Here is a 27,842-nt window from a genome sequence, read left to right on the forward strand (position 1 = left end):
CCCTTTCATAGGTGCCAAATTAGTTTTTTGCTGGTGGGAGCTCAAACATATAGGGGAGTGGCTTCATATGGAAGGGGCATGGCCACGAAATAATACCAATTTATATTACGCAGCACAGTTGTCTCCAATATTCAAATTACGGCAGCAGAGTTCCCCTTTTTACACATTGCAGCAGCAGAGTCCCCCTTTTTACACAATATAGCCAAATACATAAATGCCCCCACAGTGCTAAGAACATAAATGCCCACACCAGTTTATCCAAGTTGCCCGGAGGCAAGATAAGTATTGGTGCCCCCCCAAATAGCTCAATCAGTAAGGTGTCTGTCTCCAGTGAGGTCATGGGATCTAATACAGGGTGTGACACTTGCAAAAATGATGTTAGAAGGAGGAGTCAGCCACATTAGCAATATCAACTGCTTTCAATTAACTGATTCAAACTTGATAGGGAGGAGAGGTGCCCCCTTGGGAGCAGGAGCCCGGCGGCAGATGACTCCATTGCCTCCCAGAGTTCTGCCTCTAGCCCACACAATGCCAAATACATAAATTCACCCACAGTACCTGTGCCGGTGATGGGGGGGGGCGCTGCCGAGTTACTCAGACAGTGCGCTGTGTGGCACCAGCGTCTGACGTCAGATGCACTGCACAGCATGCAAAGAGCACGCACAGAGCACGCACAGGCCGCCCCACATCTGCGTATTATTCTGCGGACGGAATACACTGTTCCCGCTGTCTCAGCATACTGTTTCCCAGGTGGCGGGTCTGCCAATGCGGGTGCTGCAGCCAGCCGCAAATTAGCAAGTTAATATGGCGGCGCAGCAGCGGTAGTCAGAATCGAGGTCTATGCCCCCTTTTATTGCTACAGTAGTGAGTCTATGGTAGTGTATACGCTGTTCTTTGTAACGTTCGGTAAAATCCAGCATCTGTACGCCATTATCTCTGGGATGGGCTGTTTGCTGCTACACTAGCAGTTTACAATCCATATAATGCTCATACAGCATTTTTACCTCATGGCCAAAATAAACTGCAACTAAAGTACAACGAAGTGAAACTGAAAACATCTTCTGCTGACACAGAGTACAAAACTCTTGGGGGCTGCATTTCTAACAGAATAAAGAAAACCTTAAATATGCTCCAAATAATTTTGTTGGTGGGTGCAGAATGTGTTCATGAAAACACTTAAAATGTACAGTTTACTTTCAACATTTACATTCTGAAACACAGGATTCATGTTATAACTCATTACAAAGAAAATACATTTGGTGGGGAAACACCGCCATCTAGTGGTAAAACACGATATTGGGGAAAGAATGCATTACTCGTAAACAGAGATGCCAATCCTGGACCAATTTTTCATTCGGGATTGAAAAAAAACACTCAATCCCGGGGATCATGGGATTGACTAATGCAGTGTTCTCACTGCGAGTGAGAAATACACGGCTTTTCCCCGGCATTTGACTGCCACGCTGGACCCCAGTTCTCACTGCAAGGCAAATTCCCGGGTGAAGAGGTTCTACCCGGGAATTTGCCTTTAAACATGGGTTTTTCTGCAGTGTGAACAGGTCAACCCGTGTCTGCATAACCGGATCTCAGACACTGGTAAAAAGAAGGGTTTTACCCGTGTATGAGATCCGGGTATGTGACCCGTTCACACTGCCAAAAATCCTGTGTTAAAAGGACATGCTAGACCCGGGAATTTGCCTGCAGTGAGAACGGGGTATTAATGTATACCCCTTTCAGACATACTACCCGGGATTTCACTACTGGGTTCGATCCTGGATTTTTAGAGAGCCGGGTCAAGTGGAAGTGCTCAGGATAGACTCTTTCAGACATACGCTAGTCCAGGGTTGATGCGCATTCATGTGAATTTTTTTTTTTACAGACTTTCGCATATGTCTGAAAGGAGAATTAGCATGTTGTCCTTCTTACACAGCGCTGGGTAAAAATCATGGTCAGTCAGATAGTTATAAGGTCAAATATCAGGTAGCAGGCATGAGAGAAGATGGGGGATGGGGAGGGGCGATCAGCAACAGGTGGGTTACAGGCCTCTGCACAGTATGGAAACTTGGACTGCTGCTATCAGTTTCCCACAGATAATCGTTAATGCAGGTGAGTGAGTTGAAGACATAGAAGTCATATGCAATTGCGATGAAATATAGCAATAGGTATCTGCTTTCTCCATCTCCAAAGGGGGTGCCCCCTGTATAGGCCATCACCAGCATTTATGGCCATATGCCATAAGGTACCATCTCCTATCTTTCTTACCGCTTTATTTTTCTGGGCAAAGTATTAACTCACCCAGGGTGATTTCAGCACAAAACTACATACATACATACATACATCTGCCCTCCTGCATCTCATTCAGGGCATTCGCCGGCATGTGTATCACTCATTTCCCATCAATACCTTCCTGTATCTGGGAGAAAGCAGCATAGTGATTTGCAGCACAGGGATGCCACCTCACCGGTTCTAAACCTCGAATATATAGTGGTACTCTCACGTCTTGATGCCCGGCACTGGTATATACAGGGCAGCCAATTTTGGAGATAGGGAAGATACCCATTGTGATATTTCATTCCACTTCTATGGACTCACTCACTTGCATTAATTATACGTGGGAAACTGATAGCAAGTAGCAGCAGCCCTAGTTTCCATACTGCGCAAGGGTCTGAAACCCACCTGTTATTAATCCCCCCCCCCCCCCCCCCATCTTTTCTCTCACACCTAGTACCTGTTATTTGACCTTATAATGCCCCGTACACAGGTGGCAACTTGTGCTACAGAGTGATCTAATAAGCACAGATCGCTCAGCACACATACAGTACCTGGCTAGACGCCCATACACACACATAGCAGTGTGTGCTGAGCGATCTGTGCCAACCCAGTGCTTCTTTAGCACATGCTAGGCCATCTATCTTGACTGTATGTGCTAAAGATCTGAATGGGCGATGACAACGTGTGGGACTACATATCACCATAGGGCATACACACTGGGCGATGTGTGCTTAATTTCTAAGCAATCTAGTCAGATGGCTTAGAAAATAAGAAAAAATCCCCCCCCCCCCCACCTCGAGTTAGCCCCCTAACTATCTCTTTGCTAATGATTATTACCCACCTCTGTTTAGGACTGAAAACATGCTAAATTAGCACTAATACATCCTATTATACCCAAGCTCCTCTGCAAGGGTAATTGGGACCAGTCTTTGCTTTCTTTCCAAATTGGTGATTAAAAGGTGGACATTGTGCCAGAATGAAAAATCAGAATGGACTTTCACCATTTGGACTATAGCAGTAGGATAACGTAAGACGTGTGGTCTCCTTATACACATTTTGATTTGTTCCTATATTTTACAGGCTCTTACATAGCATTACCATTGTCTATTCTAGGACTGAATGCAGTCCTCTGTGTACTACGGGGTTAATCATTGCCACCTCTGATTAGTATCCTGTGTGTTTTCATGAGGACCGATTATTGTCTTGTGTATTGAGGATCCTCCATCTTTTTGAGTTTGGCGTTTGTTTGTGTTAAGGTGGCCATATTGTACATTATTGCGATTTTACCAATTCCAAAGCATCGGGCCAAGAAATCGGGTAAATCGCATGTGTTTTAGGTCTGCTTCGATGCGCGGCCCGTCTACATCGGATCAGAGCCCCTAGATCCCAAGTGCTGCAGGTAGGATTTAACGTATCAGACAGCCTCCGGCAGCATTTTCTGGGATCCCATGCGATATATAACATGCCAAAGGGCTGCATGCAATCCTGCCGCCCAAGAAGGTCCCAGGTGGTTCAAGGGGGATCGCGTGTGACTTCTCCCCTCAGAGAAGTCACACAAGTGTATGGGACCTCTAAACTGGCGACAAACGCCCCTGCAACTCTTAATACAATTACCATTAAATATTTTAAACTATAAATGTGCCCCCCCCCCCAAAAAAAAAGAAACTAGTAACTTCCCCTCATTATCAATTATGTATAAAACAAAATATTTGAGATTAAACCATTGATGTAAAAATGATACCTCTTTATATACCAGAGAATGGGTACATAGACAACCAAGGATATAGTAGAACTCACCTCTACCCCGGGAGCAAGTGCTCCTGGCGAACCTGAAAAGGAAAATTAAATCCAAACCACTTTGTATGTAAAGATGGACATTTATTATATCATGCACAGCCTGCAGCTGTCCAGCATGTATCTGTTGTCATGTTATGTGCAGGTGCAATAATAAGACTGAATGGCATTGTTCCAGTCTCCAAAGAGCCCATTGGTATAGTCCTTTAGCTGGTAGACCACGCCAGCAGAGAATGAACGATTGTTGCCCCCCTTTGCAGTTTTGCTCCACACTTTCAGGGTACAGCGGCTTGCCACAACCAGGGATGAAATCTTATTGCCCCAAAATAATGGCATGTAGGGAAAGTCATCTCCATTCTTGGCATCTAGGAAATCACCTCCACAGGACAGGTCGAAGTAAATATTGCTGTGCTCGTACATACGGGCACAGAGCTTCTCCCCAAAATCGTTCACCAGGTTGGCTGCTGGGGGGCACTGAGCCAGAAGTCCGGCGAAGAGTAGAGGCAGCAACACCACAGAGTGGAGAACCTTCATAGTGACAGCAGGTGTGATTGCGTCCCACTACTCTCCCTCTCTTATACTTCTATACATATCTGGTGTTTGTCTGTCCAAGGCTGTGGTGCTATTGATGTGGCAGGCGTGCTGCCTTGAGGTCATGTAACATGATAACATATGGGAGGGAAACCATATGTCGTCTGAGAGGTGGGAAATGCAGGTGATGATTCCCACAACAATGCCCTACTGAGAGTTCAGGTGCTGCCTCTTGTGTTTGAGGATCTCAATGGGGGTGAGAATCAGGTCCTTGTCACAGACATCACAGTGATAGTCCTTGTGGAGGGAGGTCACTGAGGGAGCCTTAGTCTCGGGTTCTTCCTCTTCTGTTGGAAGAAACACATAAAACATGGACAGATTTTTATTAATTGTTGAAATCATTCCGTATGTGGTTGGTATCATCCGGACTCTCGGAATAAGTGCACTAAACAAAACGATATGGGCCCACCTTTAGCGTTATCCTCCGCTCCGCAGCTGTTCTGATGTGCCATTCTCTCAATGGGGGTAAACGGCATGTAGAGGCCACAGCAAGGACAGGTCCAGAATGTGCGCAAGCAGTCACTGTAGAAATCGGTATCGGTCTGATAGGAAAGAACACAGAACACTGTACATACAAGCATATTATCTCTTCATCTATCAAATAATGTCCCTGGTAAACATCTGTCTTTTCAGGCTAATCTCAAGAACGCTGGACAGAGTTTGCTGCGGTTTTCACCATTTTATAGAGCATTTGTTGAGGTAAATAAGTGAAGAATGGTAGTGCTCTACACTGCACACAATGGCCAAGAGCGGTACTGCAGTAGCTGCGCTCTCAAAGGACCAGTGGCGGCTCGTACCTTTTGGCAGGAGGGAGGCTGGTGCTGGCCGTGATACAGGCACCCCCCTCCCCTGCCGCAGCCACTGCTCCTCCAGGCCCCTGCCACACACAGGTGCAGCGTTCCCGGCGCCTGTACTTTGATGACAGGCACCGGGACTGGCGCATGTGCAGTACAAACCTCTGTACTGTGCATACGGCCAGCTTCTATGGGCTGCTTCGGCAACAGCCCATAGAAGGGGAGTCACGGTCCTGGTGCCTGTATAATACAGATGACCGGTGCACGCACAGTACCGACGTAGGTACTGCATATGTGCAATCCCCAGATTTTAGGGGCCGGCGCTCAGCAGCCCATAGAGAGGCTTTCCGGAGGGAGGGAACATCTCCCAATGGGACTGCCTTGGTGACTGGCAGGTCGGACAATAGGAAGTCAGTGCTAGTCACAGTGAAGCCAGTGCAGTCTCACAGTGGCGGATTTTTCCTGGGGGGGGGGGGAGGGTGTCTGCAGCCCAAAGGTAAAAACTGCCACTGCATAGGACTCAGGCTTCAGGAACGAAACACAGCTCATCCTTCACATAGGTCCCCGCTCCCATCTTTCCTCAATGCTCTTTATCTGCTTCCATAAGTCATTTATTTGGAGTAGAACTTAAAATGTAAATATTGTATTACCCTTATGCCGAGACGGCACGCAAATATAGGTTGTAGTACACTTATTATATATGGACTGCAGGTGAAAGTGAAGCACATTTCTGTATCCATACGACAATTTGAGAAAGGTAGTAAATGAAATGGTAAAGTATACAAGAATACACATAAAAAGGACCTTAAGCCAGCCAATGTATCAGTCACTTATGAGGTCCCAATCACAAAAGCATGTAGTAAGCCAGGCCTGCTATAGCCCCTCAGCGGCTGAGGGTTCGCAGTCCTAAGTCAATCATTATTATATGCAGTACCCATTCTAATTGGGCTTTGCTTTTTCAGAAGACAAAATATATTAAGTCATTTAAAGGGATACATAAATAAAAGGTGGGTTCATGTTTCTTATATGCCCCTGCGGAAGTCTGAGTGACGCCATGTCCTTGCATCAGGATGAAATGCTTTGAATTTATGATAATATTGGTCGATGTCTTCGATAATCGCTAAGATAAGCCTTTGGTTCCCTAGTGTTGCACTGCACATTTGTACACTGGAGATGCCTGGAATGTTATTGGTCAGCCACATACTGAGCTAGTATAGATAGTCTTAGATTTTGCGATGGTGCACCAATGTTCAGTGTTTATAATTAAAATAAAGACCACAATATTGGTAATTACTATACTTGGGATATGAGCTAAACCACAGGTTCTCAAATTCGGTCCTCAGGACCCCACACAGTGCATGTTTTGCAGGTCTCCTCACAGAATCAAGTGAAATAATTAGCTCCACCTGTGGATCTTTTCAAATGTGTCAATCAGTAATGAGTGCACCTGTCCAGTGGCATGGAAAAGTGAACTGTGTGGGGTCCTGAGGACCGAATTGGAGAACCACGGAGCTAAACTAAGCCATGAACTTTTAATCCTCCATTGGTTGTGTCACGCTTACCTGTATACGCCCCCTACTGTGAACAACTGGCCCTGACAGGACTCTCTGTTTCACTAACAGGGCTTAGGGCTCAGTAAAAGAGGGCAGGAGTTACAGAAACAGGCACCTGTGCATGTTACTTTATAGTTAATGCCCCACTTACCCTCAGGCAGTTATAGGTCAGGAAACTTGTCACACTGTATCCGCCTTTCACTGGATCTGGCTTCATGTCCTCACTGCCGAACAACCCCTTCAAACTGGTACCGTCAGCGGTGGTCTGAGGGCCCACATACAGGTTCTGGGCCTCCAAACCTGCCAGACGCCTCATACTGTACACCACCTGCAGAGACGGCACAACCAGAAAATAGGAAGTGGATGCAGACAACAGCACTATCCTATTATGTCATGGGATACTCGGACAATGCATTTACACAGGACAAAAAGCATATTGGCCCCTTCTATTTGTGTGGTGTATAGTACTTGCTAGATGATATTATATATATGAACAAGTTACCAGTCCATAAAAATGACGGAACATAATAACAGTAGTGTAAACACCGGCGGCTTTGCATGCTTGGACGGAGCAACACCTGATTTGCGTGAAGAAGTTCTCACCATTTGAAATCCCCTCATAGAGGTGAGGATTAGTGTTAGCTTTTAATTATACGCATGTTCTCCTCGACAGTGGCTCTGATTACCATGGCAAAGACAAACCAGGAGAGAGAAGGACCGTGCAATGTCATGGAGTAAGTATAGCGAATGGGGGAGGGAGCTGTGGAGACTGCCATTGCTGGGTCCATACTAGTAATATACTCTATATGGTAACACTCTGACAGAAGACTTTGTAGTTATTAGTATAAATGGTACAAGTACAAACTCAGGGCACTGGGTTGGTTCTGCAGACACCAGACTAGAACCCAGTGATGAAGATTGTTGATACAGAGCTGGTACATGGGACTAGCCATGTCTGAGGTACGGATAAGAAAATGGGACCTAATTCATATTTGTATGCAAACCTGGTGAATTCCGCACACACATACAATGGTATGGGTGCTGTGTACGCATATGTGAAGAACAGGTCTAGCGATACAGCTCGCAGCCTCCTGTTGCATCTTATGTTTAATGACAAGCAGGAAAGCAGCAGTGCAGTTCCATCCAGATAGGAATTAGGCCCATGGGGAGCAGGTACCAGGAGCGGGATGCGGTTGGCAGGACGACAGTCAATAGGTCACAAGCCATAGATCACACATGAAAAAGTTTGACATAACCTCTGGACCATGTTGACATAAGGTGACACATACAATAGGTCAACATGGGAAAGGTCCACACGAAAAGGGTTGACATGAGTTTAAAAAAAAAAAAAAAATTCTCCAAAACAGGTGTTTTTTTTTTTTTTATATTCTTTAATATCCAAGGGGACTATAACAGTGTGCCTGAAGCATGGAGAGCGAAGCGGTACACTTATACAATGTAAATGTTAATGTATTTCGACAACAAAAACTTTTTTTGTGTTGCCCTTTTCCATGGCGAACTATTGCTTGTGTCGATATTTCGACCCTGTCAACCTAAACCATGTCAACCTTTTTGTGTCGACATATGTCCTGTGAAACATTAGTGGTTGACCCAACGACCATCGACCTTCTTATTGTCTAACCTATGACCCATAGACCAGCAACACTGGGCTGGACACTGCAAGAGGACAATAAGTATATGAGCAGACTTGGTGAGTATGGAATAACTAACCAACAGTCAGGATTCCGATGGTTGTTTCTGCAAATCGGAATCCCAACTGTCAGAAGCCCGACAGGGGGACGATCGCATTCAAGCCACTTGCGGGCTCCACACTGCAGGCTCAGTTGCAAGCGCTATTCTATTCTCCCTCTGTGGGTAAAAAAAAATCCTGTGTAAAGTTGGGATTGCGACGGTCAGGCTCTTGAGTGATAATTCTTCAAATTTCCAAAAGTTTTATGGAATACCATGGCAACCATAGGGCACAAAATGAACTGAGCAGAGAGACTTTGAAATGCCCCTCTGGGATCTGTTCTACATCATTCATGATTAAAGTGTGTGAATATGCTAATGCTTGTAGGACTACAAGTACCAGCATACCCATGGCTGACATTGCATGCCAGCACCTGTAGATAGTACAGGTTCCAGCATGAGCACTACAAACTCCAGCATGCCCTGGAATAACTGAAGTACATCTATTACAATAAAAAAAACAAAGCCCGGATTAAAGAAAAAATATTTATGTTAAGACTCTTAAAAAAAAAAACTTTAAGTGTTATTTTTTGTTATTTGCAACTGTAGCCCCAAACAGACTAAGGGGGTTATTCAATCGTGAACGCTATTTTCGCTGGCGGAAATAGCAGCCCCCACCTATTCAATGCTGCCATTTGCAACAGCCATTTAAAACAAGTCGCATCTATTTTGTTGGAACTGGCCGTTCACGGGCGGTTTTTGACAATACGTGGCCATTTTCGCCAATCCTCAGACCTTCCGACACTTAACAGTCAGAACATTAAATTCCGGCTGTCGAGTTGCAGTCAAGAGAGATGAAAATGGCCTGGGATTCCGACTGTCAGAAGAGGAATTTGAAGTAAGGCAAAAGACATTGAATAAGCCTATGCAAACGTATCTTCAATCTCACTGAGTTATACTGCACACACACACACACACACACACACACACACACACACACACACACTACACCTAACGCCCCATGCCACAGAAACAGTCACTCACCTCCGAGCGCACGTACTCCACCAGATGTCGGCCTAAACTATCAATGTCTCTTCTCCATCTCCGAATGTAATCATCATCATCATGGTCTTGCCGGTAAGAATTCTTCTCCAGCCGGGAGCGCAGAACTTTCTCCCACAACAGCCGCACACGTACGGCCTCAGAGATCAGGTGTAGAGCACCTTCAGGGTCCTCCAAGCTCAACTCAATCCAGCCATCGCACACAATGCGGCAGCAGTCGGTGCTGGTGTCCAAGGAACGGGCCAAGAGCAGGAGACCCTGTTCCGGAGACAATGTTGGGGGAAAAAGATCATTAAAAAGGTTGGTAGCAATATCACACATGCTGGATAGAGAATGACATAACTAGGACTCACCTGCAGAGCTGGCAATCTCACACAGTTCACTAGGTAAGGTTTGTTTGTTTCCAGCAGAGAGACAAACCCCACAATCTGGTGCTTGCTGCTGAGTCCCTTGGCCTTGGGGTCTGCGGTGAGAAGAGGAGTATGTGGTATAGGGTGGATGGAAGGATGAAGATCAGGTTACAGGACCCAATGAGTCCTTACTGTACCAGAGTCTACTCACCTGCAATCCGCCACTTCTGTACATTAATGCAGCAGTGGTAGCACCAGAATATCTATCGGAACTAGGGTTACGGTATAGATGATAGACAATGTCAACACTAATGGTCGACACCGAATTAGTCGACATACCTTAGGTATGCTGTTTGACTGACAGAAAGTCGCCGTTTGGGGTGGTAACTGTCCGTTATCTGGGAGTATCAGCGAAAATCTAGGCTTGCCCAGGCATTTTCAAGGAAAGGCGTTTGGTGTCACACGCCATACCTTAGGTCGACACAAACTAATGGTCAACATGAGTCTTTCATAATTTGTAATCGTACATTGACATGGGCACCATATATATGTACCGCGTCACTCACCAAGCGGCACACTATTATATTCCTACTTGGATAGTAAAGTTTGAAAAAAACACTTTTTTTATTTTTTTATTTAAAGAATCATGAAAAACTTATGTCGACTATTGAACTGTCGACCTTTCCCATGTAGAGTATAAGATTGTGTTGGCCTAAGGTATGTCAACCCTTTTTAGGTGTGGGCCTAGTCACTGTCGACCATTAGTGGTCAACCTAGACATTGGCTATCCACCGACGGCATACCCAGAAAGGGGGGGCTTTCGGTAGTCAAACCTGATCGCTGTTGTGCGAATTTGTTGATCAACGATCAAATTTTGCGAGGCCAAACTGCAACAAAAATCTGGAATTTTTTTTAAATCACAAGCCGGCTGCTGTTTGATCGACAGAAAGTCGCCGTTTGGGCTGGTAACTGTCCATTAACTGGGAGCATCAGGGAAAATGCAGGCATGCCCAGGCATTTTCAGGGAAGGTGTAATATAATACATAATATACTGTATGCAATGATGATATATAGGTGTCTGGTAGGGTGCCGGACGGGTTCCCGACAGTCGGGATCCCGACAGTCATTTACCCGACGTCGGGATCCCGACTGTCAAAACGCCGACAGCTGGGTGCCCGACGGCCACCCGCTATTTTCCCTCGTGGGGGTCCACGACCCCCACGAGGGAGAATAGAATAGGTGGCTCACGTAGCGAGCCACCGTGCCCGCAGCGTGGCGAGCGCAGCAAGCCCGCAAGGGGCTTTTTTGCACTCGACATGCTGTCTGACTCCGGGCAGTCGGGATCCTGATGTCGGGATAATGCCTGTTGGGATCCCGACTGTCGGAGTCACATACCACACCCGTCTGGTACACAGCTTTCATATGCAAACAGGTTTTATCCCCCCCCAATCTACATTTTCTTTAGTATATTCACTGGTAATAGATCTTATATGAAATTAACAATCATTAGAATTTATCTATATACTTATTGAGCAGCACACTTGTGTTTCGTTAAATATATGCTATATTCCAAGCCAATGGTGGTAGCACCCCCTAGTGTCTGATGCTAAACAAACACTATTTAAGGCAGTGGTTCTCAAGCTCGGTCCTCAGGGACCCCCAATGGTGCACGTGTCCAGGTCAGCCGGCAGGTGCACTCATTATTCACTGACACATTTTAAAAGATCCACAGTTGGGACTAATTACTTCACCTGTGATTCTATGTGGAGACCTGGAAAATGTGAACTGTTGGGAGGTCCTTGAGGACCGAGGTGAGAACCACTGATTTAAGGGACCCTTTAAAGTAATCTAATCCAAAGCAAAGTAATATTATAATTAGTAAATTTCTTCACCCCAAAATCGATCTCCTTAAACCTGAAATTTCCTACAGCTCCTTTCTCCTGACTTCATGCACATCATCACTTTTACTTATAATTGTTCTCTGGCCTCGCACCAGCCAGCTCAATGATTCCCTCACACAAAATACCTGTCCCGTGTAGTTTTGGGTTTTCAGTGTTAGTGGTGTAGCCCACACTTATAGTATGTCCTTAATGTCACACAGCTCTGCCCTCTGCTGGTCATAGTTGGAACTACAAGTTACTATAAAGGATGCTTTTGAAGTCCCGAAGGACAAATTACCATTCGGAGCAGTCTCTTCTCTGTTGCTTTCTACCTGAAGGAGATCAGGATTATAGGAGAAGACAGAGGTCGGATGAAGGACGATACCCTGCTTTGTCCTCGTGTGAAAAACCTGTAGACAACAATTTTTTACTAGGCATGAGGGGTACGGACATGTAACATTTGTATGAGTGAGTCTGATTCTATATGAATAAAGGGGATGCGGTCATTTGGTCTACTGCATTATGGTCGACAGTCATTAGGTCGAATCCATTAGGTCGACATGCTAAAAGGTCGACATGACTCTAGGTCGACATGGGAAAAGGTCAAAATGATTCTAGTTCGAAAGGTCATTAGTTCGACAGGTCATTAGTTCGACAAGGTCATTAGTTCGACATGGTCTATGTCGACATTCACAAGGTCGACATGGAGTTTTTCACTGTTTTTTGAGCCAACATGTGCCGACAGGCGGTATTTCATGCCCTACCATCCACTAGGGCCCCTACCAACCACTAGGGCGTGGTGGGAGAATAAAATAGTGTGCCGAGCGTAGCGAGGCACTGTGCCCGACGCATCGCGAGCGCAGCGAGCGATGCGAGGGGTTGCAGTGCACTTTAAACTGTGTCCATGTCGACTGTGTTGACATTCAGGTAAAAAAACAGTGAAAAACCCCATGTCGACCTTGTGAATGTCGACATAGACAATGTCGAACTAATGACCTTGTCGAACTAATGACCTGTCGAACTAATGACCTTTCGACCTAGAATCATGTCGACCTTTTCCCATGTCGACCTAGAATCATGTCGACCTTTTAGCATGTCGACCTAATGGATTCGACCTAATGACTTTCTACCATAATGCAATAGACCAAATGATCCCAACCCGAATAAAGGTGCCCGTACATCAGCAATGTATTGGGGCAATCCCCCAATCCCCTAAAATTCGCGTCAAGGGATTGTCAATATTAAACGTGTAAAAATAAAAAAATTATATTGACTGAGAGTTCAACAACATTCCTGAGTGTGGAACCAGCCAAATTTATTTTAAATGTGTGTCTATGTGTGTTTTCCCTGATGTCAGTATATTATTGCCTTTTAAACTTGTTTTGACATCAGTAAAATATTGTTTTTTAACTATTCACTTGAATTTCATTGATCAGATAAGCGCTGCTATTCGTTTTTTCGGTACTCTTTACCTAGCACGGCGCCCGCGATTACAATCGCGGGCGTCGGGGGTAAAAAATCGCGGGCATCGCGGGTAAATCAAAAACGGGTGCGACGCGATGCCCGCGATTTTCCCATAGGGATCAATGTTAAAAGTCAGATTGGTCGCGATTTTAGCGTTAATTGGCTCAATGCCCGCGATTTTTACATAGGAAACAATGTTAAATGGGCCACAGAGCCCTAATAGTCCCCCTGAAGTGTGAAATGGCCCCCACAATTTTTAACGCCACCCCACGATCAACGTGAACCCGAAGCGTGGCGAGCGCAGCGAGCCCGCGAGGGGCGGCGGTACGCGTCCTCCGACCTTTTCATACCCCCACTATCCACGTCGGCGTGGAGTTGAGAATAGAATAGTGTGGCGAGCGCAGCGAGCCACCGAGCCCGAAGCGTGGCGAGCGCAGCGAGCCCCGCGAGGGGACGCGGATACCTTCACAGGTAAACGCGTCCCCTCGCGGGCTTCACAGGTGTCCGCGTCGCCGCGGACACCTGTGAAGCCCGTGAGGGGACGCGTATAACTGTGAAGGTATCCGCGTCCCCTCGCCACGCTTCGGGCTCGGTGGCTCGCTGCGCTCGCCACACTATTCTATTCTCAACTCCACGCCGACGTGGATAGTGGGGGTATGAAAAGGTCGGAGGACGCGTACCGCCGCCCCTCGCGGGCTCGCTGCGCTCGCCACGCTTCGAGTTCACGTTGATCGTGGGGTGCCGTTAAAAATTGTGGGGGCCATTTCACACTTCAGGGGGACTATTAGGGCTCTGTGGCCCATTTAACATTGATTCCTATGTAAAAATCGCGACCAATCTGACTTTTAACACTAAAATCGCGACCAATCTGATTTTTAACATTGGTCCCTATGGGAAATCGCGGCCATCGCGGGCATCGCATCGCACCCGTTTTTTAGTGCATGCGATGGTCGCGATGGTCGCGATGGGCGCCGTGCTAGGTAAAGAGTACCGTTTTTTCTTCTTTTCCTGTGGTATTGTTGTGAGGGACGACTTCCCTCCTCATTTAGCGAAGCCTGAATCCAATCTAGGTTGGAGTGTTTGTATAATGCTGCTTACGATCACCAGATTACAGATAACATCCAATTCTCACAGATAATTCCACAATGATACAGTCTGTGTTTACACAGTTCACATAAGAACATTTCCCCATACTAGACATCCCATAGAAACCAGAACAGTACCATATTTATAACCCTTGTGGCCAGAGCTTGGGGTGTTATTTACTAAGCTGTAAAATGATCTTATTAGTGATAGTGATTTATTCAAGCAGAATAATATATATATTTTTAGTGCAGACTTGCACAACTAGGAGCACCTCTTCCATACTTTGTATGGAACACCCTCCATCTCTTCCCTCTGGGGCTCAATACCTATATTATGCTAGGGTAATGATGTTTTAACTAAGCAGATTCTCTGCGGTTAGGACCCCAAAATGGAAAACATCAATAATATTAATCCTTTAAGTGCCAAGTGAATTTGTCAAATCGGTATGAAAATTGGCAAGCAAACATTCGTATTCCTTATAATGACCTGTAAAGTTCACCTTATATAGGAAACTAGGTGATTCATCGCGCCCTACGGGCTCTCTTCACACCGTCGTAAGGGGCTGCGCCCCCTTAATTTGTGAACGTTTGTATATGAGAAATATGGTTAGAATTGTTTGAAAGATGCCCTGTATTGCAACTTAGGTGTCCGCGAATCGCGGGAGGGGGGGTCGCGGAGGGTGCCGCGAATTGCAGGAGGGGGGGTCGCGGGGGGTGCCGCGAATTGCAGGAGGGGGGGTTGTGGGGGGGTGGATGCTGCGAATCGCGGGAGGGGAGGGATTGCAGAGAATCGCGGGAGGGGGTCGCGGGGTGGGTTGCCGCAAATCGCGGGAGGGGGGTTACGGGGGCGGGGGTTGTGGCGAATCATGGTAGGGGGGGGTCGCGGGGGGTGTGCCGTGAATCACGGGAGGGGGGGTCACGGGGTGGGGTGCCGAGAATCGCGGGGGGGTGTGTGTGTGTGCCGTGAATCGCGGGAGTGGGGGTTGCGGGGGGGGTGGGGGGGTGTGACGCGAATCGCCACAAGAAAAAATCAACACAGAAAGGTCAACACATGTAAATGTTGACATAAGTGTGGCACTTCATTGGTGTCCATGTCGACACATGAGAATGAATATGAAAATATTCAAAAAATGAAAAAAAAAAACTTCAAAAACTCATGTCAACCTTTTTCATTGTCAACCATAGCCGTGTCAGTGTTTTCCATGTGCAATTTAATTCTGGAGCTGCCGCGAATCGCGGAGGGGTGCCGCGAATCGCGGGAGGGGGGGTTACGGGGCGGGGGTTGCGGCGAATCATGGGAGGGGGGGTCTCGGGGGTGTGCCGTGAATCACGGGAGGGGGGGTCACGGGGTGGGGTGCCGAGAATCGCGGGGGAGGTGTGTGTGTGTGTGTGTGCCGTGAATCGCGGGAGTGGGGGTTGTGGGGGGGGGGGTGGGGGGGGTGTGACGCAAATCGCCACAAGAAAAAATCAACACAGAAAGGTCAACACATGTAAATGTTGACATAAGTGTGGCACTTCATTGGTGTCTATGTCGACACATGAGAATGAATATGAAAATATTCAAAAAATGAAAAAAAAAACTTCAAAAACTCATGTCAACCTTTTTTATTGTCGACCATAGCCATGTCAGTGTTTTCCATGTGCAATTTAATTCTGGAGCTGCCGCGAATCACGGGGGGTGCCGCGAATTGCGGGAGGGGGGGGGTCGCGGGGTTGGGTGCCGCGAATCGCGGGAGGGCGGGGTTCACAGGGGTTCCGGTGGGGGGTTGCCGCGAATTGCGGGAAGTGGGGTGTCACGGGGGGTGCCGCGAATCGCGGGAGGGGGGGTTGCGGGGGGGGGTGTGACGCGAATCGCCACAAGAAAAAATCAACACAGAAAGGTCAACACATGTAAATGTTGACATAAGTGTGCCACTTCATTGGTGTCCATGTCGACACATGACAATGAATATGAAAACATTCAAAAAATGAAATAAATCTTCAAAAACTCATGTCAACCTTTTTCATTGTCGACCATAGCCGTGCCAGTGTTTTGCATGTGCCATTTAATCCTGGAGCTGCCGCGAATCGCGGGGGGTGCCGCGATTTGCGGGAGGGGGGGGGTTGCGGGGGGTGGGTGCCGCGAATCGCGGGAGAGCGGAGTTCATGGGGGTTCCGGTGGGGGGTTGCCGCGAATTGCGGGAGGGGGGGGGTCGCGGGGGGGTGCCGCGAATCGCCGGAGGGGGGGTTGCGGGGGGTGTGACGCGAATCGCCACAAGAAAAAATCAACACAGAAAGGTCAACACATGTAAATGTTGACATAAGTGTGGCACTTCATTGGTGTCCATGTCGACACATGAGAATAAATATGAAAATATTCAAAAAATGACAAAAAAACTTCAAAAACTCATGTCAACCTTTTTCATTGTCGACCATAGCCATGTCAGTGTTTTCCATGTGCAATTTAATTCTGGAGCTGCCGCGAATTGCGGGAGGGGGGGTCGCGGGGGTGGGTGCCGCGAATCGCGGGGGGGCCGGGTTCACAGGGGTTCCGGTGGGGGGTTGCCGCGAATTGCGGGAGGTGGGGGGTCACGGGGGGTGCCGCGAATCGCGGGAGGGGGGGTTGCGGGGGTGTGTGACGCGAATCGCCACAAGAAAAAATCAACACAGAAAGGTCAACACATGTAAATGTTGACATAAGTGTGCCACTTCATTGGTGTCCATGTCAACACATGACAATGAATATGAAAAAATTAAAAAAATTAAAAATAAATCTTCAAAAACTCATGTCAACCTTTTTCATTGTCGACCATAGCCATGTCAGTGTTTTGCATGTGCCATTTAATTCTGGGGCTGCTGCGAATTGCGGGGGGGGGGGGGGGGGGGGTGCCGCGAATCGCGGGAGGGGGGTCGCAGGGGGGGTGCCGCCAATCGTGCAAGGGGGGGTCGTGGGGGGGTTCTTTTTGCCGCGGGGGGGGGGGGGGGTCACGGGGGAGGGTTTGCCGCGATTCGCGGGAGGGGGGGTCGCGGGGTGGTGGTTATGCCGCGAATTGCGGGAGGGGTCGTGGGGGGGTTCTTTTTGCAGCGAATCGCGGGAGGGGGGGTCGCGGGGGTGTTTTTGCTGCGAATCGCGGTAGGGGGGGTCGCGGGGGAGCGGGTGTTTTTGCCGCGAATCGCGGGGGGGGGGGGGGGGTGGTTTGCCGCAAATCGCGGGAGGGGGGCGCTCACCTGGTGGCTGTGGAGTAGCAGTGCTGGGCAACATGGGAAGGCAGTGGGTGTCTGGCACTGTCTGTGGGCTCACTGGGCTGGTGCTCTGTCACATACCTCCCAACATGACCCTCTCCAGGAGGGACACAATGCTCTGTTTCTAGACTTCCCCTTAATGTATGATTGCCATCACCTGTTTTAAACAGGTTAATTTCTCAGAAAGGTGTTCAGCACAGATGAAGGCAATCACACATTAAGAGGAAAGTCCAGGAACAGAGCGTTATAGACACAGACACCCACTTTGAGTGACAGATGTAGCCAAATATATAGGAGATGTGGCATTTTTAAGTGATATTTTGCACATTTCTCACAGAGAAGTTGGCACTCAAAGGGTTAAATACAGAAGCAGTTGTATTTTGAATTTCATATTATTGCCATTATAAATGATAGGGGTCAAAAACAGCCAAGAATGGGTGGCTTGCCCAATCTACCGCTTAGTAAATCTACCTCAGAGTGCGAGGCTCAGGGCAGGTCTGTGTCTTTACCTCTCTCCCAGATAGTATTTTATTTGGTACTTGTGAGTTATCTGGGCGTCCGATTTTTTGATTGTATGCCTTAAGTTAAGGCATACAATCAGATGCGATGCGATGCGATATCGCATCGCATCGCATGCGACCATCGGATGCGATGACCCGATTTTTCCATAGGAATCAATGTTAAAATGGACTGAGTCCATTTTAACATGGAATTCAATGGGAAAAAGGGGTCCTTTTCATACCCCTACTATCCAAGTGGGCATGGAGTTGGATATAAACATGTGGCGAGCGTAGCGAGCCACCGAGCCCGAAGCGTGGCGAGCGAAGCGAGCCCCGCGAGGGGACGGTATTCCGCGTCCCCTCGCGGGGCTCGCTACGCTCGCCTCGCTACGCTCGCCACAGGTTTATATCCAACTCCATGCCCACTTGGATAGTAGGGGTATGAAAAAGACCCCTTTTTCCCATTGAATTCCATGTTAAAATGGACTCAGTCCATTTTAACATTGATTCCTATGGAAAAATCAGGTCATCGCATCGCATAGCATCCGATGGTCGCATGCGATGCGATGCGATGTCCCGATCCGACCCGATTTAAAAATCGGACGCCCGGATAACTCACAAGTACCCATTATTTAATACCTGTGGATACAAATTGCTGTGTATATCGCTACACATATGTTTCTGTATGATCTGTATAGCTCAGTGGTTCTCAAACTCGGTCCTCAGGACCCCACACAGTTCACGTTTTCCAGGTCACCCGACAAGTGTACTTATTACTGACTGACACATTTTAAAAAGATCCACAGGTGGAGCTAATTATTTCACTTGATTCTCTGAGGAGACCTGAAAAACATGCACCTTGCGGGGTCCTGAGGACCGATTTTGAGAACCAGTGGTATAGCTCATTTACATAAGTCAACTTGTATTGAACATTTAGAGGCGATTTAAATGTTAATTGCAGTCGTTATAGATTATTAAGTATATTTGTATCTAAGACTACAGACCTGGTCAGAGTCTTTGCGGCAGGTGTTGAAGTTGTCAGGCAGTGCCAATTGTGGGTACAGACCGTTGCACACAATAAGTTTAAGCAGGGATAACTCTCTGCCTGATAATGCCTCGCCCGCGCCTGATGCTTTCCGCAGCTCGTCTACATTATGGCGGAGTTTAAATTTTACATCCTGCAAGATGGAAATCAAGAACGTGGAATGATCATGAATACAAAGCATGTCATTCTCAGTAAGTACAAGCCAGAACTGACATAAATAAGATTCATATGCCAAGTATCCACACTGACGAACATTAACCACAATTTTGTATGGAGGATGAATGTTTGCCTTCCTTTACAGGTGAGAACAGTGATCACACACCTGGATGTCTACACTGTCTTTCCTGTCTGTGTTCGATCTTTCGTTGTCATCGCTAGAAGATCCCGCATCCTGATCCTGGAGTTTCAGCACCTTACATTTACGTTTCTCCGAGCGCTCGTGTTCCCTCTTCAGTTGATGAAGTTCCTTGCGCTCCTTGTGCTGCCGTTGGCGGTTGTATCGATCTACTCTTGTCTCCTTCTCTTCCAGCATCCCATGGTCCTTCAGTAGCTCCTGGAATAGAAAACCAGAGAGCTACGTCACTCGTTTGTCAGGCCTAGGCATGAGACTTTCACGTACGCTCAAGGTCATCTAAAGTCATCCTATAGAAGACAGGTATAATAGCCTGAAGCGAGCAGACCCGCCTGCACTCACCTTAAACTGACGTCTGAGATTAGTCATTTCATACAACCGTTGTTCTTCTAGCCCCCGGCGACGACACCACTTCCTAGAGTTAGTGCTGCGACTGGACTTAATCTGATCCACAATATGAGACATAAAAAAACACATATTGAGTATATGAACGCTGAAGTCATTTGTCAGTTTAATTAGTATAGTTTAAATGTAATAGGGTCCGAGATGCAGGACTTTTGGCGGGAATGTCCATATTTTTAAAGCGGCAATCATTTGCCAGGAATCACCACCCTGGTTTTGCCTTGTAAATCATTGCTGCTTTAAAAATACGAGCATTCTCACTAGAAGTCCCACACATCCAGCAACTCAGGCCCTAGAACATTTACCTTAAACACTGACTGAAATGATCAATCAGGTTTAACCACGATCCACTGACTTTGCAATTGTCTTTAACCCGTTCTCACATAATTATCAGAGCGCTCCGAGTGTTCTAATTCACAGACAGAAACTCTGACAAATTGTTCATATGTTACTTCTAATATTTTGTATCATTATCACTCTATTATACCAAGTCACTGTTCAGCCTCTCACCTGTACCCACTCATTAAAGACATTAAGTAGAGTGAAGGGGTCACCGTGCTCGCTCTCTAAAGGTTTCCTTGCAGTGGTGCATTCTGGGTTGTTGTTAGCATTTCGGAGAAGGGGAGATTGTACACTAAGGGCTGCAGCGACCGTCATGACCGGTTCCACAAGGCTGAATAGTGAGCCTAAGATGAGCATCTTTCCTATGGTAAAACACAGAAAGGGAAAATTATTGTTAGGTGCCTTTTACATAAAAACTTCATGAAAATAAACCACAATGGTTAAGGTTACCAATAACAACATCAACTGGCAGTTGCGCCAGCAGATTTCCAATCGGTGTGAGCTCCTCATAAACGTCTAATGCTCCTTGGTCTCGCAGGTAGAAGATAGCGGTCTCTATGCTGGACATTGGAGGCTGCTCAATAAACGGGAATGTGCGGGGATCCCTCAGATTCATACTCTTCATCTGACATGTACACAAGGATAGACGTGTTTATTTCAGAACCTTTCCCATTTCATATCAAAAACTTCTAATTTATGGAGTAAAAATGGACATACCTGCAAGACTAGTGCATCCAGGGCCACACGCTGGATTTCCGGCACAGGGTATGGGGAGAAAGCATCGTAGTCAGACTCCGCGTACAGGCGGTAACACACCCCGGGGCCTGTCCTGCCCGCACGACCTTTCCTCTGCTCAGCACTGGCCCGGCTGATCCAGAACTCCTGTAAACGCTGCATCTTTGCTTTGGGGTCAAAACTCATCTCCTTCACTTTCCCTGTAGTGACAGAACATCCGATGACATTCTTATGACAGTATATTACTTATTAGCAGCAATCACAATGATATATTTAATTTCACCTCAAGTTACAAGGGTGCTTTCGAGGAGCTAGTCTCCTTGGTCTGGGGCAATGCTGGCCACAGACACAGAATTATCTGGCCCCTGGAGAGAAACCCATCCCAGTGACTAACAATAAGTCTCTCAGATCACTACTAATCCACCTGCTTCTGCAAACTAAAGCGGTGGCCACATGGATCGATTTGCACTAGTGATGTTGACTATATATTCAAAATCACATAGCGCACATTGCACATTGCTGGATAGGCCCGTGTAGCCACAGCTTAAGCCTAACCCTCTCCCTGATGAGTTCCAGATGGCTGACAGACAATGTCTAGTCAGACAGTCAATAGGTAAAAGTTAGACATGCGTTAGTTAGACAGTGACAAAAGTTAGACATGCCAACGCACTCAATATCCCAAAAACTGATTTTTTATTATTTTTTTTTAAACCTACTTGTTTATACTTTACCATCCCAGTGGCCATTGAGGGAGAGTATAATAGTGAGGCCAAAGCACGGTGAGCTAATGCATGTCTAACATTTGGTATTGACCGATTTACGGTCTGACTAGATATTGTCTGTGACCACACCCCTCCCTGATGCCTAACCCTAACCCCGGTACTTACCGTTGGATGCTGCTGTCAGGATCCTGATCGCATTCACCCCCCCAAACAATATAACAACTGCCACAAAAGTAGCACTTATTTATAAATGCTCTATTGGTGTTGCCATCTATTTTCCCTACTCTTCTAATCCCTCTTTTTCTAAATCTTCTCTCTTTTGTCCAATTAATAATCTCTACTTAATAATGTTAATAGTCACCCTTTAGTCTCCTCTTTTTCTCTTTTTTTCTCCTGATTTAAGATGCCATTTAATATTTGGCCAGGGAAGCGCATTGAGATTATTCCAAAACCACTTGAATTTAGGGGATACATTGGACCAAACTACTAAATGGGACTGCGCTCCAAGAAGTGCAGCTTTTCCTGATCTATTTTGGCTCCTTGGTGCCCTTGCCTTGGGACTAGAGCATGTACCTAAAGCACGACAGGATCGGATCAAGCCTGCTTTATTCCAGGAACTTGGAACAATGCCTAGTTTATTAGAAAAGGTCCATGATGAGATATATGCTCATTTGCCATCCAGTTGCTTTTATTTACACATTATATGTCATATTTTTATTATTAACTGATTTTTATTAGTGTGTGTTAATATTGTGTGTATACATGTTTAAAATAAAATGTTATATTTGAAAAAAAAAATATTTCTTATATATTTTTTCAGCCTGCGCTGGTATACATTTTTCCATTGCAAATTTACCATTACAGAGCAGACTACCCCCTTATCTAGCGCAGTTGTTTGTGCACCCCACAATATTCCTCTTTCTTCCCATTTGATTTTTATAGGCTATACAAAAGTAGACTTGCAGAAAGCGGATTTTTATCCTTGTTATAAGATCCAAATTTGTCAGGAAGAAGCGAGTCAAAAACTGAACCGCATATCCCTAATTACAATCCACAAACAGTATCACAACATTAATATATAAAGTTAGATTTTTAAATACCCACTACAGCTGTATTACCCGGTATAACCTCATTATTACCAACAATCAAAAGTACAGTAAGTTTTATTACTGTAAGTACTGCTCATTAATGGGAAAATATGGTATTCTCTGTAATACAAAGTATTTATCAGCAATTATAAATCACATAGAAATACATAGTATAGACCTATAATATCCAGTATGATTCACTAGCTCTTGGGTATAATTAGTTAACAAAGTGCAGTACATACAGTAACATAAAACATAGGGCCAGATGTATCAAGCTACGGAAGTGATAAAATGAAGAATGATTAACCACCAGCCATTCAGCTCCTAACTGCCATGTTACAGGCTGGGGTTGAAAAATGACGGATAGAAGCGGATTGGTTGGTTGCTATCACTCTCCATTTATCACTTTTGAAGCTTGATACATCTGGCCCATTATAACACATTGAAACTCTTTACCTGAGTCAAGCACAAATCTCACGCCATCAATGGTTACAGAAGTTTCTGCAATGTTGGTGGAGATAATACATTTTCGGACACCCGGAGGAGCCAGGTCAAATACCTGTGGGAAGGATCAATAGAAACAATGATACATTATATACATGTCCATTTCATTCCTAGCCTTGGACTCTGTGGACTTTATAACCATCGGTGGATTACATAAACATGCAGAGACTGCAGTGGAATTAATACCTTATTCATGCTCACCACTGCAAATTCACAACGGTGAGCAATGTTTCCTTTCTGCGCTTGTGCATGCGCCGGGTGCGAGTGGCCACGGCAAAAAGAGTGTTCGCCAGGCACTCGCACCCACACACCAGATGTCAGCTGGCCGTCATGTTTCCCTCCAGAACACACGCAAAGCTAAGACACCTGAGAGGGTCTTAGTATTGCGTGTACCTTCCACATCATTCGATGGTCGGCGACCATCAAATGATGAGGGTTTGGCCCCGTAGGCTGCGAATGGATGTTTATGCAAAACATCCATTCGCCGCCGTGTGGGCGAATTCGCCCTGCGAAGGGGCTTAAAAAGACACACATTGCTGTGAACTTGGCAGTGCTGCATGTAAACTAGAATAACCTCCTTTGTCACTAATCTGGACTAAATCAAACAATTTCTTTTAGTGTTAAATCTAGCACATTGTAAAATCCTTGCAGTTCCTCCTTCTGCCTGGGGTGTCGCTGTCTGCTGTTGTGTTACTATCATAGCCTGGTTTGTATCTCAGCATTGAGATACCAACCAGTCTATACTTGTAGTACCACAGCAGATTGCAACACCCTAGGCAGGGAGGAGGAACTGCGAGTATTTTACAAAGTGCAGGGTGCTAAAATGAACGTTATATTTGTGCCAAATAAAAAAAAATTGGTTTTACCAGTTAATAAGCAGAGAACACAAGAGCAATCTCTAACCACTTGAAGATGTAGCAAACCCAGACAGATGGCAGAGTTCTTCCCACCAAACGCACCTTATCTTGTTCTGCAATGGACAACGTGCTGTGCAGTGGGAGCACAATCCAACGCTGGGTGTGGGTGGCATAGACTTGTATAGCTTCCAGAACACTGCTGATCTCAGTCACCCCGCTCAGAAATATAAGCAAATCTCCCCGCTCATCTGCTGGATATTTGTGATCAATGGACTGGAGCACCCGCAGGTAAGGCCTGGGATCTAGCTTCTCGGACTTTGACACGGTTTCCTCCTGTGGGATTGGCTGATAGATCACCTAAGACATAAAGCTTTGTTACATTTATTGTAAACCACTCATGCCTTTAGCATGACATCCGGGACTAACCTCCTACCTGTATAGGAAAGAGCCTTCCAGGAACTTGCAGGACCGGAGCATTGTCAAAATATCCAGAGAAGAGTTTGATGTTTATTGTAGCAGACATGAGAATGACCTTCAGATCTGGACGCGTAGGAAGCAGTTGGCGTAAAACTCCCAGCAGAAAGTCACTGTGAAGATGTCTTTCGTGCACTTCATCTATTATGAGAACCTGGTACTGAGGAACCTCAGGGTCTCTCTGGATCTGACGAAGTAACAGGCCCTCTGTAAGAAACACAATTTTCGTGGCTGGGGAGCGACTGCTTTCAAAACGGATTTGGTACCCGACCTGTAGGAAAATACACAAGCAATTACCCATTTTAGCACAATTGTGTAACGGTTATGAATCACTTCTCATAATTTATAAATATAGATTGGTCACTTACCTTTGATCCGTACTGATTGAGACTCTCAAACCCAACTCGTTTTGCTAATGAAATGCAGGCAATTCTACGAGGCTGGGTACAGGCGATATGTCCAAAGCCAGCTGCCAAAAGGTACTGAGGAACCTGAGTGGACTTCCCACACCCAGTGTCTCCAGCTACCACCACCACTTGATGATCCCTCAACATCTGAACAATTTTTTCCCTGTACTGAAAGATGGGCAAGCTTGATCGCTCCTTGCGGAGCTTCACCAACTTCCCGAAACTCTGCCTTTGGCTGAAGTCCAAGTAGTGAAGGATGGCTTTCTTAAACTCTGCTAATTTCTCCTTGGGCATATCGCCACTTTCTCTGGAGTTGTATCTTTTCGCTTTGTGGCCATGGAGAGCTTTTTCAACCTCTCTGCTCATAACAATGGACATATTAATACGATATCTTGCGTCATATTCTTTAGGAAGGTCCTTAAACCTATGCTCCTCCTGACAGTCTGCCTCATTTCTTTTACAGTTTTGCCTTTGACTTTGAAACCTTTGGAAGCGCTCAAAAAACACCCAAAACTCTTTGCTCTCTTCTGAGTCAGCTTTGATGTAACCATGCGCACCAAAGAATAGGTCTTCCAGGTGTCTACGGGTTCGATGGCAGTTCCAGTCCCAGCTGTCACTTTCTCTGTCTCTTTCCATGTCACCGTCTCATCTTATCCTGACTTTAAAAAGGAAAACTTTATTAATTAACTAAACATCACATAACCTTTTTTTTTTTTTTAACACACATTAACCCCCTCATAATACACAAACAAAAAATGCTAGCCTCTTTCTATAACACACTCATCTCCTCCTAATACAGAGACATCAGAATACTGTCAGTCCTCTCACCTCATCCTCATATAAATACATCAGAAAATGGACTTCACAGATGATCTCTTCCCTCCTCCTAATACACAGATATCAGGACATAGACCTCTCACCTCCTCCTAATACAGACATCCCTCTTCCCACCTCATAATACGCAGACATCAGAACCTCACATGTTGTAATACACAGAAAACAGGACATATCTCTCCCCTCCTCCAGACATTGGGGCATATTAATGTCACCTCCTTCGAATACGTAGCATAAGGATACAGGATTCTACCTTCTCCTAATACACAGACACAAACTTCTCACCTCCCCTTAATCCGCAGCAATCAGGACACGGACCTCTCATCCCCTCCTAATACACAGATATCAGGACATAGACCTCTCACCTCCTCCTAATACAGACATCCCTCTTCCCACCTCATAATACGCAGACATCAGAACCTCACATGTTGTAATACACAGAAAACAGGACATATCTCTCCCCTCCTCCAGACATTGGGGCATATTAATGTCACCTCCTTCGAATACGTAGCATAAGGATACAGGATTCTACCTTCTCCTAATACACAGACACAAACTTCTCACCTCCCCTTAATCCACAGCAATCAGGACACGGACCTCTCATCCCCTCCTAATACACAGACATCAGGACACGGACCTCTCACCTCCTCCTAATACACAGACATCAGGACACGGACCTCTCACCTCCTCCTAATACACAGACATCAGGACACGGACCTCTCACCTCCTCCTAATACACAGACATCAGGACACGGACCTCTCACCTCCTCCTAATACACAGACATCAGGACACGGACCTCTCACCTTCTCCTAATACACAGACATCGGGACACACTGTCCTCTCACCTCCTCCTAATACACAGACATCAGGACACACTGTTCTCCTCCTAATACACAGACATCATGACACAGACCTCTCACCTCCTCCTAGGACACAGACCTCTCACCTCCTCCTAGGACACAGACCTCTCACCTCCTCCTGAAACACAGACCTCTCACCTCCTCCTGAAACACAGACATCAGGACACAGACCTCTCACCTCCTCCTAATACACAAACCCATCACCTCCTCCTAATACACAGACCTCTCACCTCCTCCTAATACACAGACATCAGGTCATGAACCTCTCACCAACTCCTAATACACAGACATCAGGACACAGACCTCTCACATTCTCCTAATATAGAGGCATTAGAAAACGGACCTCTCACGTTCTCCTTATGCACAGCCATCAGAAAAAGACCTCTCACCTGCATCTATCTGTCAGACATCAGGACACAGACTGCCAGTGCCAGCTCTGGATCAGTAAAGTGAAATTGAAGCTTCTTCCGGGTTTGCGTTCCTGCAAACCACGACCACACATCCAAACCGAGGCCTGGCTACAATACACCCACTTTATCGTGCCTGCCAATTAAAGAGCGCCTTCCGCAGCCCGCCCACCTATCACTTCCAAGTTCCCACTGTTTTTCTAACCACGCGGCTTTATGGCATTCTGACTCCTGAGGAAAGAAGGATTCCATCCTCCAGCGCCTGGCACTGAGATGCGGGAGCAAGACGCTCTGCAATGACGTCTCAGTGTTAATTTAGTGCTGCGGTCTTATTGCGGACAGTTTCAGACTGGAGGTCAGAGAAGACCCCTCCGCCAGTATAAAAGCAAGGGCACAGATTCAGAATGTTGCCGTGGAAACTGGGATCAGTTGCTTTTTTATAGCAGGCATAAGGCAGGAGGATGGCCTGCAGCGCCCCCTGCAGTTGCTGCCCAGTGCCCATCAAAAACTCACCATCAAATGATTGCTGGGCATCCCCCATCCAATATTTGGATGCA

At 46.3% G+C, this 27,842-nt stretch overlaps 1 protein-coding gene and 1 pseudogene across 1 annotated transcript; both read right to left on the reverse strand.

The window, feature by feature from the left end:
- Positions 1 to 4,200: 4,200 nt before the first annotated feature.
- Positions 4,201 to 4,599, reverse strand: LOC146036918 (syncollin pseudogene; annotated as a pseudogene).
- Positions 4,600 to 27,651, reverse strand: DHX34 (DExH-box helicase 34). Its single transcript, XM_083159662.1, has 17 exons — positions 27,268 to 27,651; positions 25,145 to 25,842; positions 24,736 to 25,047; positions 24,405 to 24,659; positions 23,398 to 23,500; positions 21,114 to 21,331; positions 20,847 to 21,021; positions 20,565 to 20,758; positions 19,995 to 20,096; positions 19,623 to 19,853; positions 19,260 to 19,433; positions 12,283 to 12,394; positions 10,108 to 10,217; positions 9,737 to 10,012; positions 7,155 to 7,331; positions 5,066 to 5,198; positions 4,600 to 4,943 (listed from the first exon to the last, which is right to left on the reverse strand). Exons 2-17 carry the CDS (start codon positions 25,817 to 25,819, stop codon positions 4,804 to 4,806), a joined length of 3,387 nt encoding a protein of 1,128 aa, XP_083015788.1. The 5' UTR covers positions 25,820 to 25,842; positions 27,268 to 27,651; the 3' UTR covers positions 4,600 to 4,803.
- Between the last annotated feature and the right edge of the window lie 191 nt (positions 27,652 to 27,842).

The sequence above is a fragment of the Crinia signifera genome, chromosome 9 (genome assembly GCF_055691185.1).
Source record: "Crinia signifera chromosome 9, ASM5569118v1, whole genome shotgun sequence".
NCBI lineage: Eukaryota > Metazoa > Chordata > Amphibia > Anura > Myobatrachidae > Crinia > Crinia signifera.

Bases quoted from the DNA above. Each gene is read 5' to 3' on its own strand.
- DHX34 (XM_083159662.1), bottom strand. From the start codon at position 25,819: ATGGAAAGAGACAGAGAAAGTGACAGCTGGGACTGGAACTGCCATCGA. The intron at 19,854-19,994 runs GTGAGTGCAGGC...TTTCTATTCCAG, and splicing joins ATCTCAGACGTCAGTTTAAG to GAGCTACTGAAGGACCATGG. The intron at 19,434-19,622 runs GTGTGTGATCAC...TCCATCTTGCAG, and splicing joins AAGACAGTGTAGACATCCAG to GATGTAAAATTTAAACTCCG.